The sequence below is a fragment of the Myripristis murdjan genome, chromosome 6, assembly GCF_902150065.1.
Source record: "Myripristis murdjan chromosome 6, fMyrMur1.1, whole genome shotgun sequence".
Classification (NCBI taxonomy): domain Eukaryota; kingdom Metazoa; phylum Chordata; class Actinopteri; order Holocentriformes; family Holocentridae; genus Myripristis; species Myripristis murdjan.
Window position 1 is genome coordinate 25,553,681 of NC_043985.1, and position 17,361 is coordinate 25,571,041.

The 17,361-nt window shown below is 41.3% G+C and overlaps 1 protein-coding gene across 1 annotated transcript; it reads right to left on the minus strand.

Moving 5' to 3' along the window:
- Positions 1–2,680: 2,680 nt before the first annotated feature.
- On the minus strand, positions 2,681–16,986 carry lrrc56 (leucine rich repeat containing 56). The gene is made up of 13 exons (XM_030052776.1): positions 16,859–16,986; positions 15,475–15,649; positions 13,937–14,024; positions 13,443–13,503; positions 12,034–12,130; positions 10,925–11,122; positions 6,846–7,023; positions 6,033–6,299; positions 5,592–5,659; positions 4,815–4,957; positions 4,091–4,239; positions 3,443–3,757; positions 2,681–3,039 (listed from the first exon to the last, which is right to left on the minus strand). Exons 2-13 carry the CDS (start codon positions 15,634–15,636, stop codon positions 2,864–2,866), a joined length of 1,902 nt encoding a protein of 633 aa, XP_029908636.1. The 5' UTR covers positions 15,637–15,649; positions 16,859–16,986; the 3' UTR covers positions 2,681–2,863.
- Between the last annotated feature and the right edge of the window lie 375 nt (positions 16,987–17,361).

Consider the following 17,361-nt stretch of genomic DNA (forward strand, 5'->3'; position numbering starts at 1 on the left):
CTTTATTGACTACATGTCTGAATTTGGCTGTAAAAATGTCAACATAAATTTAATTATGCTGCCTAAATACCTTCCAGGGAATGGAATGTTCCTTCCAGCAGGATTCTGTTGTCTTCCATACTGTACAAACAGCTTTTCGCGGGCCTGTCCCGACTCATACTGTTGGCTTTTTCAGTTACACCGCCTGTTGGTAAAACTTGCCTGTCTCAAGCCGGTACAAGAAGAAAGTTTCCTCTTATAATTATCTGAACATCCACATTCCATGACAGTTGTGGTGGTGTGAGGTGATTTGCAGTGGTCTAATATAATTACTGTACACCTATCTTCTTGGCTGCAGTTCCAGCTGGGAAACATTATGTATGCAGACTGATGGTAACTTATTATGTGCGCTTCCCGTCTCCGATTGCTTTGATGGAGTCTGTTAGGGACCGTATAACTGCAACCTATCTGACATGATCATAAATCTCATCCAATCACAGGAGCCAAACTGTTATTTCTGCTAGTGCTATTCACAGCATGTGTTGACACAGTTTTCTTCACTTCAGTCAGTTAACAAGGCAGACATGTATGCCATATCCCATATTCATTGAACTTTGGTGTGTATGAAAGAGAGAGAGAGAGAAAGAGAGAGAGAGAGAGAGAGAGAGAGAGAGAGAGAGAGAGAGAGAGAGTCAGAGTCATTTTGTTATTGTTTACTCTATTATCTAATATCTTAGCCTTAATAACATCATCTTCCCTCAATTTTTTTTAAACATCTCTCGGGAAGTCGCTTCACAAAGCAAATTTCTTAAGTGGTAGTATCGCAGGCCTGCTATAATTGCCTTTTTAATTTGATTTGTTTAAAAGACCATCTCCTTGGATCCTGCCTTCTCTAATCACAGCAGTGCTTTCTTAGATAAAAGACAGTGGAGGCATGCTGTATGATTATTACATTTCCTGCCCATAATAACAGTAAGTGACCAGAATTGCATAAACAAGACAAATCATTACTGACCATCGCTTCAGCCATTTGTCCTAGTGTAGCTGCTTAACTATATAATGTACATGAGCGGCAACTGCTTCTGTTTTAAGAAAAATAGTAGTGTTTCTGGCAATAACTGATTACTTTCAGGAGTACAAAGTATACGAAGTGCTGAGGTGTTGCCGAAGATACAATGGTAAACATTCTGTATTTACCTACACACACCAGGCCCACCTGGTTTGCCATATAATCTGGTAATAACTGGGGACCGGAGGCAAGCTTCTCACCAGTCAGATTAGGCTGCCAGTCTCAGCCAGCTGTGAGAATGTCCCCTTACAGTGAAATTACAAGTCTATTCAGAGAAAGTAGGTGGACTCCATCCCACTTTCCCACCATAAAAGGCCTCTTCTTTCATTCCATTCTCCTCAGCCTGTGTCAGGGGAAATAATGGCACCAGCAAGAGGGGAGCGTGGTTGAAAACGCCCGAGCAAGGGGGCCAAGCAATCCCGCAAATCAGCCAGCTGTGTAAAAAGAAGATGGCTAATCAAGAGATGATTGGAGGAGGTGTCAGTGATGGTAGAAGATGATGGAAATGTGAAGATGAGAAATGCACTCATCAGCCTCGTCAAACAAGTCCTCTACATTCTATATAAAATCTGTTTCTAAGGACACGTGTGCATGTGTACACACACACACACACAAATGCATTCCTGTCTGACATGTGCGGATCTCTAAATCCCACAGTGGTGCTGAATACCAGCAGTACACTGTGGTTGGGTGACAGCCTGTGCTTTGTTACTTTGCTTCCTTTATTTGCATCCTGTTGCTGCAGACAACAGTGAAACATAAATGACAGGCAACCAGAAAGTGTGGTTTTGTGTGTGCATCTTTGAGTGTGTGTGTATGTGTGTGCACATGTGTGCGCAAGTGAGTGTGTGTTTCTTTCAGGTATTCCAGCACAAGACTGGGCAAGTTGAAAAATGTCAACGTGGTGGTTGTAGCCATTCCACTGAACTTGCAACATTTGGATGCGGGTAAATGAAAATGAAACCAGGACTCTTCTAAATTTTACAGCCTTAGGAGCCAATCTGTCTCTGGGTCTGAACCTCCAAAATAGATCCCAAGTGTGGAGCAGGACAAAAATCAGTCCAAGGTTGGCCTTCACAGCACTGTATGCCCTGTCTGTGGATTATAAATTTCCCACAGCACATGGACGCAATTAGAATCTCAGCTACAGTAATACACATAAACTCTAAATGTGCTTGGTTTGCTCTAGTTTAACACTCACTGTATTCCATTTTATAGATCAGAAAACATTTCCCCCTAAATTAACAGTGTGCAGGGCCAAAATTAGTGTACACTACATATACATATATATGTACGCTGTACATCACACTCTCACTTTAATTGTTGTACACTGTCTTTGTGATCACAGGTGGAGAGAGAAAGGTTTGAATAATCAGTGTCAAGGTGCTGGACTGTATGATTTGTTTGATCAAGGAGGTGGGGGGGTGGGGATTAGATTTTTGATTTAGTGTTCACAAATGGCGCCCTCAAGTGGCAAAATTATGATAATACATCATGACTTCAATATCATCACTCCACAATGTTCTTTCTGGAGGGCATTAATCTTTCAAATAAATAAATAAATAAATAAATAAAATGCATTCTAAAAAAAAAATAAACACATAAAGTAAACAGAACAGCACTGAATTTAACTGTTTATATGTTTTTTTATTCAATAAAATAAATTTAAGGTAGAGTTATAACAATTCAGAATTTCACCCTGAGAAATGCAAATGTGAGGTATTATTTACATTAACATGTAGTTATTATTCAGATAAAAACAGACAGGCTAATCAGATACCTTGTTCTCATCATCAGTACAGTTATGGTCTAGTCTCAGTCTAGGTGTGAGCTCCCTCTGCTGGGCTGGAGTGTGTGGTGCAGCTGGTGTTTCTGCAGCGCTGCCATAGCTGTATGAGGACGCATTATTGTTGGTCTGTTCAGAGGTTTGGACGGCTGATGCTTGTTGACAGACTGCACTCTGGATGCATCCATTTCTGTACTATAAAAAACTAAAAAAAAAAGAAAAAAAAGAAAAAAAGAAAAACATTTCTAAATATCTGAGACAGTGTTAAAACATATACTGAATATACGCATAAGATATAAACAGAAATCAATCAGCTGAAGTTTCATTCAAATGAGATATTTGGAAAAAAAAAAAAAAAAGGTTTATTCCTGCAAATGCCTTGTTGCTATTTCATGGAAACTGACATTTCTACTATATTCAGTAATCTCAGGAATTCAGATATTTGCATACCAGTGTTTTTTTGTTTTTTTGTTTTCAAAATGCATGTATAACATTTCATAAGAATGTTATTAATGGAAAAAGCTGTTATTACAGCTCTGGCAGTTGTGTTTACAAAAATACATACTGTAAACACTGATATCTCAAAGGAATCTTTAATAAGACCATACCATGGGTTCGTGAGCCCTCCAGAGAGTGGTGGAGATTGGTGGTTGGCCGGTGGGGTTTATGCGTGGACGGCGGGATTTTGGGTCTCACCACTTCCTGGCCCCACTGGAGTCGCATGTCTGTCTTTGCCGGGGATGAAATAGGTAAAGGCTGTCCACCGGCCAACCTGCGCTGAAGTCTTCGTGCACGAACCCCTGATGGCTTCTGGCTACCAGCAGCTGCCGTGGTGCTCAGAGGAGGAGAAGGGAACAGGGTGGTGTCCGGGGACAGGGACAGTCGAGCCACATCACGGGATAAGGCTTCTCCGTTGGACATGTCTAAAAACCATTGTTCAGAAGACAGCAGTTACAGCCAGGAACACAAATTAAAAACCATTTCTTTTTTTTTTTTTCAACATTTCAACTGTCATACAGAAATGATCATCCTAGAAATGTAGTGTTTCCCCTTACAAAAGCACAAACACAGTATTCAAGTAGGACTGTTTTTATAATCTGTATCATGTATGTTTGAATGTTTCTAATTTACATCTTATTGTGAGTATGTTACCATCACACTTATCACTTATACATTCACTTCTCAGTATTTTTTAACAAGCAAAAGCAAATCTGTTGACTGAGTGCTCATCTAGGTAATCTGGAGAGGTAGGTCACCTTCCCTCTCCTCTCCGTCCTCTTCATCACTCCCACTGCTCTTTAGAACTCCAAGGCCATCTTTGTCATCATGTTCCTCCTCTTCTTCATCACTGTGCTGAATAGTCAGGACCTGTGGTATTTTTTCCATCTCTATGGCCTGCAGACGTCTGTAAAACAAATTACTATTATTATTTTTTTTTATTTCCTTATCCATCCACCTTGGCATCATCAACCATACCTTCATGTGAGTCATGTGAGTACCATCTTGTCTACTCTAACAAAGTGATAAGTAGAATGAATTGCTCTGACTATGGCCTGAATCAGTGTGAGATGCTTTGAAATGATTCATTCACGATAAAAGAAAGAAAGAAAAAAAACATTGTGATGATCTAACAGATGCTATAAATTGCAACCTTTTGTCAATTAAATTTCTTCCTATAGAATATATAATGTGAAATTAATTCCATTAACTGTTTTTTTTTTTTTCACATTTTAGAAGACAAAGGGCAGTCTTACATTATTGCAAATGCTTACTTAATGGATCTGACATTTCGGCTAAAAGCACTGAATCAAATTGTTGATTTGAATCGCAGTTTGCAAACTTGAATCATTGTTCCAAAAAAGAAAGTTGTTCTTAGATCAAATCACCAACTAGTGAATCATACATTGAACTGAATCTAATGTTAAACCAAAGATTCACCGCCTTTGTCACGGAGAAACGAGGTGAATAGGTGGTCAGTACTTGCTGTGCCGCTCTCTCCAAGCCCTGAGCTCAGCAAACATATCACTGCGCTCTCCCATATCAGGCTCCTCAAGGTCGTATGTGTGTTCCGGGACATAGATGGGCAGGTCATGGGGTGTGAACATGGATATGGTGGGCGCCGTCTGTGAGAGCAAAGAGGAGGAACATGAGCATGAGCGGCAGGAGAGAGGAAGATAAGATGCGATACAGGAAATGATATAATATGGAGGATGAGACAGCACAAGAACAATCTGAGAAAAAAGAAAGGCGAACGGACTGAACAAGAGGGGGCGATAAGACGAAGAGAGAGAGAGAGAGTGACAGCAGCTGTGTGCATATGGCAGTATGACAGATAGTATGGTGTTGGCAGTGAGAGTCCCATCTGTCATGTCCCCTCTGACACAGCTGCACCCCCCACACCTCTCCACCCCTCCATCCTGTGTCCTCCCATCACCCGGCCTGTCCTCCCAGGCTCCTGTCCTCCTTCTAATAATGATCTCCTTCTGTTTATTCTGACATGACATTAAAGAGATGAGCTGCCTGTGCCAGCCAGCCATAATGGTCTGTCACAGCCCATAAAGATTTCCCTTCATTCAGGCTTCTTTTTGCTTTCACTCTGCAGTAAACACTCCTCTCTATGGACCACAACATGCAACAAATGATAAGGTTAGTATGTTAGTATTCATTTATTCATTGTCAACCTTTGTTAGGGACAAAATGTTTTCTTGCTGAATTGTAGGAATTTGGTTGTTTATTATTGTGATGCATGCCACCTACCCTCAACTTTTCTCGCCTTGCTCGAAGAGCCTGAACCGGGTTCCCACAGAACAGGATCTTTCCAGCTCCTTCAAAAATCAACAGAAAAATTTTAGCACATGAAATCACTGTTTTCTGACAAGATAAAATCCTCCTGGTGGCACTGCTGAGCAAGGATTACCATGGAGGATGTTTTTTTTTTTTTTTTTTTTTTCTGCAGGGTGAGGTTAACCAGTGTGAAATCAAATTATCTTGAAACAAAAAATGAAAATGTAGTGAGGGAGGAAAAAAAGAATATAGCATCTGAGTTGTCTCATGGGTCAAGAGCTATACCTCAGCAAATATTTCTGTCAAATATACAAAATAACACTAGTGAAGGGTTCACAACTGTAATGACAATAAGTCTTTATTACTCCATGGGGAAGATTATCAATGTGGAGAACATCCAGCAGAGTGCCTTACCATGTGTCAGGATGCTTGTGTCTGGATCCACTGCTGCTGGGTCTGACTCTGCAGACCCAGGTCTGGATCCGGGAGGAGAAAGTAGTCTGGACCCTGTGGCTGACATGGGCCTGGGCCCAGAGAGGGGCCTGGGGCACGCTGATGACATGGGCCTGGGCCCAGAGAAGGGCCTGGGGCATGCTGATGACATGGGCCGGACACAGGAAAGGCTGGAACTGGGATGCTTGGCAGAGCTGTTGTAAGGATATGTAATATCTTCTGTCTCCTCTACAGTGAAAAAAAGAGTGGTCCACAGTCAGTGATACCAAAAACAATATACACATATAACATATTTACAGGCCCACCTTTGATTTGAATCAAGTTTGGGCATATTTTCTGGGAATATCAGAGAAAATCACCGGAGGTGTAGGCAAAGCAGACTAAGAGAAAGTGGGTATAAATGAATCAATACCTGATCACAAAATGACTCCTGAAATGGTAAGTCAATTAATTGATTAGTCGATGGATATTAAATTTGGTCATTGTAATCTTGATAATGCATTTGTCATTTTAATAATTTATCAAGTAAGTATCTAGGGATGGATTCAGCAGTATTCAGTAATTTTGAGATTGTGGTGATGGGTGAATTTGTGGGTTTTGATGTTTAAAATTTGTTTTCACAGACACAGAAAGCCAGTGGGATTGATGAATCAGAAGGAAAGATTATGTTTTTTTTGTTGTTGTTTTTTTTTTTTTATAGGTAGTATTCACACAAACACACATACACATATGCACAAATAAGAGGAACTGCACACGCCACACACACAAACATACCATCGTCAGCAGCAGCTTGAGTATAGTTGCAGTCTCTGATGGAGTTTCGGAGCATGGCCCAGTCTTCTCCCATGATGCCGCTGCAGCTCGGCCCGTCGTCCTCTGCCCTCACATTGTCTAGGTAACGCAGCTGAGGGACCAGCTCCCTCACAGCAGCCCGGTATCTATACTCTGTCGTCTGGGCGGGAGAGAGGGAGAGGAGGCAGAGGGAAGAAAGAGAGAGGAAGAGGACAGAGAGGGGTTTGAGAAAGTGAGAGATGAGGAAATAGAGAAGAAAATTAAGGAGTCAAGGATGGTGAGGAGAAATGAAGTATGCCAAGATGATTACGGACACTATCACTATAATGCATGCAGAATAGTATGAAGTCTGTCTGGTAAAAGAACCCCGGTAATCTCACAATCAACTCCTATAAACTATATACAGTGACATCTATCTCCTATTAGACTATTTTGATAGTATTATAGACTGCATCATGCCCCCATAGATGACAAAGAACAAGAAAGTATTGTGATGGGATGAGAGCATGACAGGTAATGCTGAAGTCATCATATTGACTCATCTTAAGAAACAAAGCAGCAGATGTTACAGCCCATCAAGCCGATGATTTACTAGCAATCCACAGGTGGATTGCTGCATGTGCCAAGAGCTGTTAGCCAATATCCACAGAGTCACGTTAAGATAATGCATATTAGCTACCCTGCAAGCAGTCCTTCTGCATTCGGTCTTGCCCACAACGTTTCCTTAATGAATCTGTGGAACTTAAGTTCTAAACAACGAGACAAAAGGCATCGAGCTGTGTGGGTTGATAACTGAATGCTAATAAAGCCTATAATGTGCACTTTGTACTGGGGTCTGGTCTTTTATCTGTGAAGAGAGAGCGAGCAGGAAGAGCCCAGTAAAAGCCCTGCGCTACTGAGAGATCAAATTAGAGTTCAGTGCTCCTGCCCTTCACCAAACCACACAAGAGGAATGATAGTTTGGCAAGAAAGCAAATCCAAGGACCCCTCACTCACTACAAAGAGCAGGCCTAATGCATATTCAGCTCAGCGTCTCCCCTCATTGCCCTAGTTTCCTAATTAATGCTCTGCTGGTGGGTGTAAATAAACACATTCACACTGGCCCAAAAACCCACTGCATAGCGTGTCTAGAATCAATGCATGGTGGAAAAGCAGCCTTTTTATATCCAGCTATACTCAATATCATATAATGTTGGGTCATGGAAGAGTTTCTGTTAATGTACACAACATTAACATTAATGTATGAATCACATTTCCACAGAGATCAAATAAATAATCATGTTAATTAGTACAGAAATAAATGCTGGCAGTGATATCCATTAATAAATAATTTTTTCTGTGACATGATGTCTCCACAGAAGTGTATGTCTGTCAGTTGTGTGCCTGCTATGTTTGACTAGTGATGTCTCCTGCTCTCCCGCTGTCCTGTCCTGTGTGTTGAAGGCACAGATACAAAGCAGTGCAATCACACAGATGCTTTCATGTCTCCAAACAGGATAATTACATTTTGGACATTATCAAACAGACCCATGAGGCTGCTAGCCTGCTAGCACAGGAGAGACAACCAACTGTCAAACGGTATATATCACATCAACAAGATACATTTGCAAGGGGACAACATCTGCCGAATGCGGCCCTTTGATGTCAGGGATTCTCCAGCTCTTGTCAGGACCGCTGCAAGTCCCACCGAATGAGGATCCAGGAATTCTCTCAGCACGTCCTGCTGCACCTCAAAAACAGTGATGCCCACTTTGCTCTCAGCATCCCTAAGTCTTAAATGTTATCCTGCTCTTCTCTTCTTTCCCTACACAGGCAACCTGCAGCTGCTCATAGAGATGTACCAATATATTATTTTTGAGACTGATACTGACATCCGACACATGACAGCCAATACCAATATGTATATTTGTAGGAAGCCAAATACTGGCAGTAAAAATAATATTGGACCAATGCTGATATTACCTCTTAAAGCTGATATTGAATGTAACCAATAGTCTGCTGATATATATTTTAGTCCATTCCTAGTTGTTCACATCAAATTCAAAACCATGGTTTTGCCATAAGAGCCTGCTGAGTGAGCTGTACCCCTCTACCTCCATGCCTCAACACTCCAGCCTCAGTGCTTTACTGCAACTGTGAGTTTATGTTGCATTCAAGACACCTGGGAACTGGGAAACTGCCTAGTTCCAAACAGAAAAAATGACCATTTGAGCAGCCCTCCAACTCAGAAATCCTTGTCAAAGAAAAGGAGTTCTTCACAGAGCTCCAGGTTCTCTGCAAAGATGTCATGTAAATGTAAATCAACATGACAGCTCATAATGAATTACATGGGATTATCATATGAATAGTACAGTGGGTGGAAGGTACAAACCAATAACAACAACATGGAGTTTCAAGTTTCCTTCTGTGCATGGTATACTTTACATTTTCATTACTAGACACTGTGTTTGTGCTTTTGAAAGATGTATTGTGGCTCTGAAAACAGCAAAACAAAATGTAACATTCTTCTAGGCATTCATATTTTTCTCCATTTACAAGTAGGAATTTTCCCAGTTCCTATTTCTCTAAAATGCAGCATTAGCTTTTCCGTCCCTGCGGTGACCTTGTCATTGCTCCACCCATCCTCAGCTCCTCTCTCTCTTAGCTCACAAAGGCTGGAATGACCTTACATTGCTGCCCTGACTTCAGTCAGGACAACAGGGTCACTCCCTGTCTTCCATCATGCACTGAAACTCTTTTCATGAAATATTTCTTGTCCCCCTGGATTGCATTTCCCCCTCCCACATTTTCCTACCCGACTACCTCCATTTGTTAAAATCTTGAAGTACAAAATATCTGCTCTATCCTTCTCCTTCTGGTTTCCTTATTTCTGAGCACTTCTAGGACTAAAGTTTTTCCTTTCCCCCACCGATCCTTTGCATTTGTGTCTTATGTATTTGTGTGTGAATGCCTTATGTGAGTGGGTCTGTCTTCTTCTTCCAACCACCTCCACTCATCCATCCCCTCATCCTCTCCACCCTCCTCATCCTGTTGCGATGGCTTTGTGGCTGCTCATCGTCCCTGTGCTGGGGTGCTGTGTTGTCTGCCTCTATTGAGGCTTCCTGCTGCTTGTTCTGTTCTCTTAGATTTTCCTGCTAGTGTGTCTTCTTTAGGTCATTTCATATCTTTTGTAAACAACTAATTTAATTTAATTTTAATTTTAAACTGGCCAGGAAGGGGCCCCCTCTCTGTGGTTCTTTTCAAGATTTCTCTCCTTTTCCCTGTTTCATCAGTGAGTTTTTTTTGGGGGGAGTTGGGAGGGTTCAAGTCAGGAGTCATCCTGCTGTCTTTGATGTAAAATTGTGGGCCAGTAAAGCCCTTAGAGACTGTAAATAGTGATTTGGGGCTCTAAATAAACTCAAACGTGAACTTCTTACACAGTTAATCCAAGGTCAGAGTAATATCGTGTTACATCTCTCTGGCAACTGTGGATCTGACCATCACATTGCTTATTTTTTACTGCTTATAATGACATTTTTAAACTCAACGTGCTATTTCACCCAGTGCAAGTCTTCCTGAATAAGAGTATAAGCTACATGCATAAAATGTAAATGTGAAACATGAAAAGTTGGCTCATTTTAGTAAGCCATACACACAGAACACACTGAAAGATAGACAAAGATACACACATCCCTTCATCTGAGCCTCCCCTCTGGTGTGTATTGCACTGATGAATGCAATCCACGCCACATTATTCATCATGATACAACTGCTGTTCAAAAAACAAAACAAAAAAAACTGTTAGTCTTAACTACACTGTTGGTCTTAACTCACTGCTGTCTGTGACTCCACTTCAACTGTAATATTGCTGATTTGTCAAGATCTCTGTCTGCTGTGACAGAAAGGACAGACAAGGACCCAGGCAAGGACATACAGATAAGTCAAATAAAGCAAAAGCCAGCATTTGAAGTTTCTGATGTGAAACCTGCAGAGTATTGCAATACACCTGAGCCATCTGTTTTTGCAGCTGGTGATGACAAATGCATATAATTCAACGCAAACGATTCTGTGCTATTATGTACCTGGGTAGCGGTGGGGTTTGGGCGCACACACACAGGGTTTCCTTCCAGGGTTAGCGTGTCAAGTTGGCTACACAACCCCAAATACGAAACTTGGGCAAGGTCATCCACATCATTCCCTTCCAGATCCAACAGCTGTAGGTTCTCCAGCATCATAACCTGGCTCAGGTCCGACACACTGTTATAGGGCACATACAGCTCCTAACAGAGGGAGAGGATGTACACAGCGCAGTGTGCAGGAACATGAGGAAAGATATTGAGCCAGAATATTTAGATGAACAAAGAAAGAGAGTCTTATGAACCTCTTTTCTTCTATTTGTTTGTTAAGGAAAATTCACCTGCAATGTAAACAAACATAAAAAGACCAAAGAAGACCATGTATTTTCAGTAATTTACATAAGCATGTTTAATGATGTTAATGCACCGTGTGTGCTAGCCACAACATTGCAACCTGTGTTGGTTTGAGAATATCAATCCATTTGCATGAGTGTGAGAATCAACAGAATCAACAGTACAAACAGCATCAGCAAATGCAAACCTTTAATTACAAGCCTTTGCAGTCTGACATCTAGCTAGCCAAACTTAGTGAAAATGAAAATGAACAGAAAAAAATGAAATGCAATGTTTGTGTGTAAAACTGCTGACGCTTTTATTAAAAGTCATTATGTGACCCACATTACTCCTAATTTTTTTGCAATACAAGATAGTTTGTTGTTAAATGCATTTAAATTGCATGCCATGTGTAAATCATGCACTGTTTTGATGGCTATAATGAAAACCAGCAGGTCTCTCAATCATCCCCTCTCTGTCTGCCACCTGGGGATTCACAGCTTGCTGATCAAATTGATTACATGGTGTCAAACTAAAGTAAGACAACACAAAAGAAAAAATGTGTTGTAATATCTTTGATCCTTTTAACTCAATCAGTGATTTCACAGACTTTGCCGATGAATGCATGTATGAGTGGTTGCAGCTATTGCAAATATGTGCCTGTTAAAAACTTTTATGAACACTTAAGTTAAGAAAGTAATAATAACGCTAAAGAATATTTCTTTCCTATATGAAGGTTTTTGTAAATCTATATTGAACCAACTGTAGCCTACAAACTCTACCTTGAGAGAAAAAAAAGAAGTGATGCCCTCGAGGTCTTGCAGGCAGCAGTGAGACATCCACAGCTCCTGCAGGTGGGAGAGTGTGGTTCCCAGGTCTCTGAGGAGATGCAACAACACATACTTGAGTTAGAGGTAGGAGTAGAAGTTTCACAGCACTGTAAATCACAGAAAAGGCAGAAAATGCTGTTGAGTCCCTTGGCCATTACAGTCAGAAACTCCTTGCTCTTCCCTCATAAGCAGGATTCTCTTCTGCCTAATACTTTTCCCTCCTGAACCTTCCAAAGGAACCTCAGTCAGTGTATCTACAACCCCGTAACGCCCTTAGCACCACAGCCCCCACAGCCCAGAGCAGGAAACTATCAGAGACTGTGCACATCCGGCTGGCCCTTCTTTGCTCCTCTCAGGGTGTGGCAGACATCTTCCCTATCTTTATGTAACAATTCTCCACTTGTGCTGCCGTAAGAACAATTCACAATGTGTGTGTGTGTGTGTGTGCGTGTGTTTGTGTGTGTCCCATCCTGGAAGTTTATTGCTTCCTTTGTATCCGATATGGATGACACAGCTGTGGCTGCAATCAAAACCGATAGGGTGATCCAGGAGAAGCTGTGCCTATTCCCTGTCATTTCCACAAACAGTGAAGACACTGAAAGCTGAAACACCACAAACCCCCCTGTATCCTGTTGTGAGACGGGCAGGTGAGCCGCTTCCCCGGATGGATCTTTTTCCCTAACCAAAAACGATGATGAAAATCTCATCTGTTAGTGCATGTCTCGTTTGATTTACAAGCTACAACATTCATCTTCCGCAGAGAGACAGTCCTCCAGTTACAAGTCCCTTTTGGCCCGCTGTAGTGGAAGCAAAGCAGCGCCCTGCACCTGACTACAGTCATACCACAGACTTCCATCACTTCACAGATCCCAGTCAGCTCTCACCACCTTTGCTTCCCAGCACAGTCATTGAAATGCATCCCCAGCCTCCTGCTAAAGGGCGTCTCCCCACGTGAATGTGGCCAGTCTAAACCATGACAGACAGTAATCCCCAAGGGTCCATCACCGCTCTGGTTCCAATTACAGCTCTCTTTGTGGAAAGATGGGCAAGCTCCATGCTTTGGACCTGCTGCTTTGTTCTCTTCAACACATCCTGAATATCAACCGAACTGTAGCGTGAGAAGAAGTATGTATATCAATAACGAAAACACCGCTTTTTTCAAGACAGGATCTGCCTTTCAGTCTCAGCATTTGCAGCTGGTTTGCCTTCTGTATTATTCCATGAGCTAATACCAAGACGTGTGTTTGTGAGTGCATGCGTGGGTGGGGAGGGGAGTTACTTTCGAGGCAATATAATAACCTTAGAGAAAAAAAAACAAAACAAAACAAGATGATGGCTGCATTGTATACTTTCATGCTTACCTTACTGACATGATCACACTGTTGTTCATATTAAGCTGCACAAGCTTGGGCAAGTAGGCACCTACAAGATAATCAGATAAAGAAAGACATATCTCTTTCACATCACAACAGGGTGACTACTTGACTGGGCCTTAAACTGGCTGCCTGGCTCACTTTCAGCCACACCTCATCAGGTGTTTAAATTGCATTCCCGAAAAGGAGCGGAACCTATGGCGAGTAGGTGTGATTCACCCATGTACAGACAATGCTCCCTCATGCCCACACGTGTAGGGTCTAGAATTTTCTGAGGACAAATGTAAGCATGACGGAGATGTTCCTATTCCATTATCACCTCAATCAGCTTACACTGTGGCAGGAAAAACAGAGTGGAAATCTACTACTCTTGATTTGTGTGTGTCACTACAATGCATTTGGTTTGGTCTCTTACATAGAGTATATAGAGATAGATAGACATTGACATATAACACAGTATGTTTTTCCTGATCATCTCTTACCAAAGTTACCCAGAGTGTGATTTCGAGTGTCCACGCAGATCTCCAGCGAGGTCACCTGGCAGAGATCTTGGGTTCCACACAGGGATGCCTGGGAGGGACAGGAAAAAGCCTCACACACTGTCTACCGGCTGATCTTTTACCTTTTGGTTCTAGATATTGCCGTCTTTCAATCTCCTAGTTACATACTGTAGCCATGCTTTGATACATCATTCAGCGTTTCACATAAACCCTATTCCTGTGACTTTCACACAGGGAATAATGTAAAGTGTATGACGCCAATCTATCTCCCCACCTCACCTTGAAACAATGTTGTGCACAAACTGTGCTCATGGGATAAAAGGCAAGAGCAATTCAGTTGACAGATTCTGTAGTGCGCCGCCCGCCTATGAAAAGCTACAGCCTGCTCGACACTAACACCACAGCTGATTATGGATGGGAATTGTTTCGCACTGCATGCCTTTTGGCTCAGTATAATCAGAGCGACGCACATGCACCACAGATAAATCACACAGATCCCCAGTAGCTTAATGGCCCGATCTCCCTCCATGCATCCAGCTGTCTCTGCCTTTCCCTGGCGGAGACCAACACCCCTGAAAAACCTCATGAAATTACCACCGAGTATGGCAGGAGCACTGTGATTTACACAAGCCAGACAAATAAATCATTTTAAGACTAATGTGGTATAGAAAAATCTAATTAATTTTGACAACGTATATCCTTCCCCCATTTTCCCCTACTTACTTTTCATAAAGCAGTCAGACATAGGCTTAAAAGTAAGGAAAGCAACAATAATGGAGTCATCTCATTATAATATACATTAAAAAAAAAAAAAAAAAAAAAAACACGATACAGAAGTGTTTGATCTTATGTCTTTGATGACATGTGCAGTATGCCACTCTTTCCTCAAGACCAGGCTCTATGGGCAACATTATGGGTCAAGGTAAATGCGTTAGCCATTGCTGTTAAACAGTGGTTCCCAGAGTGGGTCCAGGTTACCCCAAGGGTCTTTGGAGAAGTTCCAGGGAGTCCCCAGGGAAAAGGAGCAATAATTTAATTATTATTTATTTTCACTCCTTGTAAGTTAATACAATAAGAGTATGTACAACAAAGATTATTTTGATGGGGGAAAGTAGGCAGTGCGAGCGAGAGGGATGGTAAATCTGATTGTTGACTACAAATATCAATCATCTTTCTCCAGAACTGCTGACTCTACCTTTAATGCAAATCTATTGTGGAATCCTTGATATGGCAAAAAAAAAAAAAAAAAAGAGAAACCCCTGTTGTAAAGAACAATGAAATTAAAATAGCTGTAAAATACAACAGCACACACTGTGATTACATATTGCTTTCATAGTCCACAAGTAATCCCAGACACAATGGCTATCACACAGATTAACCTGACTAATGAATGGCCAAAGAAAAGGCCCAGCTTATGTGCGTATGTTAAACACATGACAGACAAAAACTAGGGAGAACATTACAGTTTTAATAAGTGGGATGAACACTGACCGCATCCTTAACCAGCTCCATGACCTTACCAGTTTATTTGGACTAAGGTAAGGCTCCACTTCAGCTTGGGCATCCTCATATTCTTTACTGGCAGGCGTGGGGTTCAGGGGGCCTGATCCACTAAACTCAGTCACCACCACCCGAGGTGTACCAGGCCGGACCTGAGGCACAGACCCATGACTGCAACTCATCTCTCCCGGTTACCTGAATGAATTAAATGAACAACAACCATGGGTGCAATTTCCACCGCTGACAACAATCCACTGCCAAGAACAAATGGAGAAATATGGACAGTTGTCACATTGTTTTGTCAGTACTGAACACTTATATGGATGCACTTTCTGTGACAATGTAATAGGACAGGGGTTTTAAATCTGTCTTTTCAGGAGGCCTCACACACTCCAGATTTTTGGGCAAGCACACCTTAATTAATCAACATCTCAGGACGGCCTGGATTAACTGCATAACTTGTGCTAGTCCGAGAATTAAACAGATATGTAGGATGTCTGGAGCTCCCACAGCTCTGGATTGAAAACCACTATAATAGGATAAAGCCTCTAAATCATTACTATACAGTAACAGTGACGGTAAGCTAGGCCCTGTGTGTCTTTTCGCACAAACAGAATAGAACAATAAGCACAATTTTGAGCTGCAATAAAAGTAAAGCATAAGTATAAAAACATAACCAAGTTGAATGTTGACATTTAACCACATCACATTGAGGTGTATCATATTTGAGCAAGCTAGCAGGACTACCCTGAGTCATGTAAAGTTGTGTAAAATAAATAACTAAATAAATAACTTCTTTTTAATAGAGCACCTGTCATACAAAGGATGTAGCTCGGGGTGCTTTACAACAAAATAAAGACAATAAAATGCTGACTACTAAGACACAAAGAAAGACATTAAGAAACAAATTAAAACAAGGGTAAATTAAAAAGGCAGTAAAATTAGCAATAAAAATATGCAAAATATGTGGAGGGGCAGTAAAAACAGAACTTGGTAAGAATAATAAAACATGGAAGAGACAGTAAAAGGTAGTTAAAAATAAAATGACAAAGTAAAATAAATAGGATTGTTGGACAGCAGCAGAAAATGTAGGCGCCCTAAGAGGAGCAAAATATTGTTTAAAAGGCAAAATGTATTATTGACAAAAATAATCCATAAATAAATAATCAGACCGTAGCTAGGGCCCAGAAAACAAATTATTTTGTCAACGAGGATCTGGGAAGATCTAATGATGGCTAACTCCTTGTTAGCCCTTGTTTGTGTCAGCTTTGCCTCCATGGATGTGGCTGCTATTGTTGACATGAGGCAGCAGGGCAAAAAGGAGTTAACAGTTATTTTAAATTCCCATCTTATCCCTACTATATTCAACGCTAACCTTCAAAAGAATTTTTATATTATCCGTACCTTTTACTTTGACGGTATTTTATCCAGTGTAGCTACATATTCACATCGAGTTCACTTTGCATGGCACGCAAGCAAAAGTTTGGTTGACAACTGCACACCACTTCCTGGATACGGCGCTCGGAGGCGCTTGGCTCCCTGGGATGTGTAGTCTATATCCTCAAAACCAAAAAATACGGACAAAACGAGCAAAAGAAGCAAACAAACTCTACCTTCTTCAGCTAAAAGTCAATTAACCGGGAAAGTGAACTGTAAAGACATTTATTTAAATTTCACACAGTCGAAATAGTGTTTGTTTTTATAAATAAATGTCAGCATTGATTAGCTCTAGCCTACTATAGTCCCAGCTGTTCTTGAGATACTAACCCACTAACTGGTATATTTAACCAACAGTTATCCTGAGTTACTAATAGGCCGTCACTCTACTGTTATTTAAAATATTATTTGAAATAGTCTTGACACGCCCCCGGTTGTCAGATGCTGCGTTCAAGTGCTCTCCGTTAGCT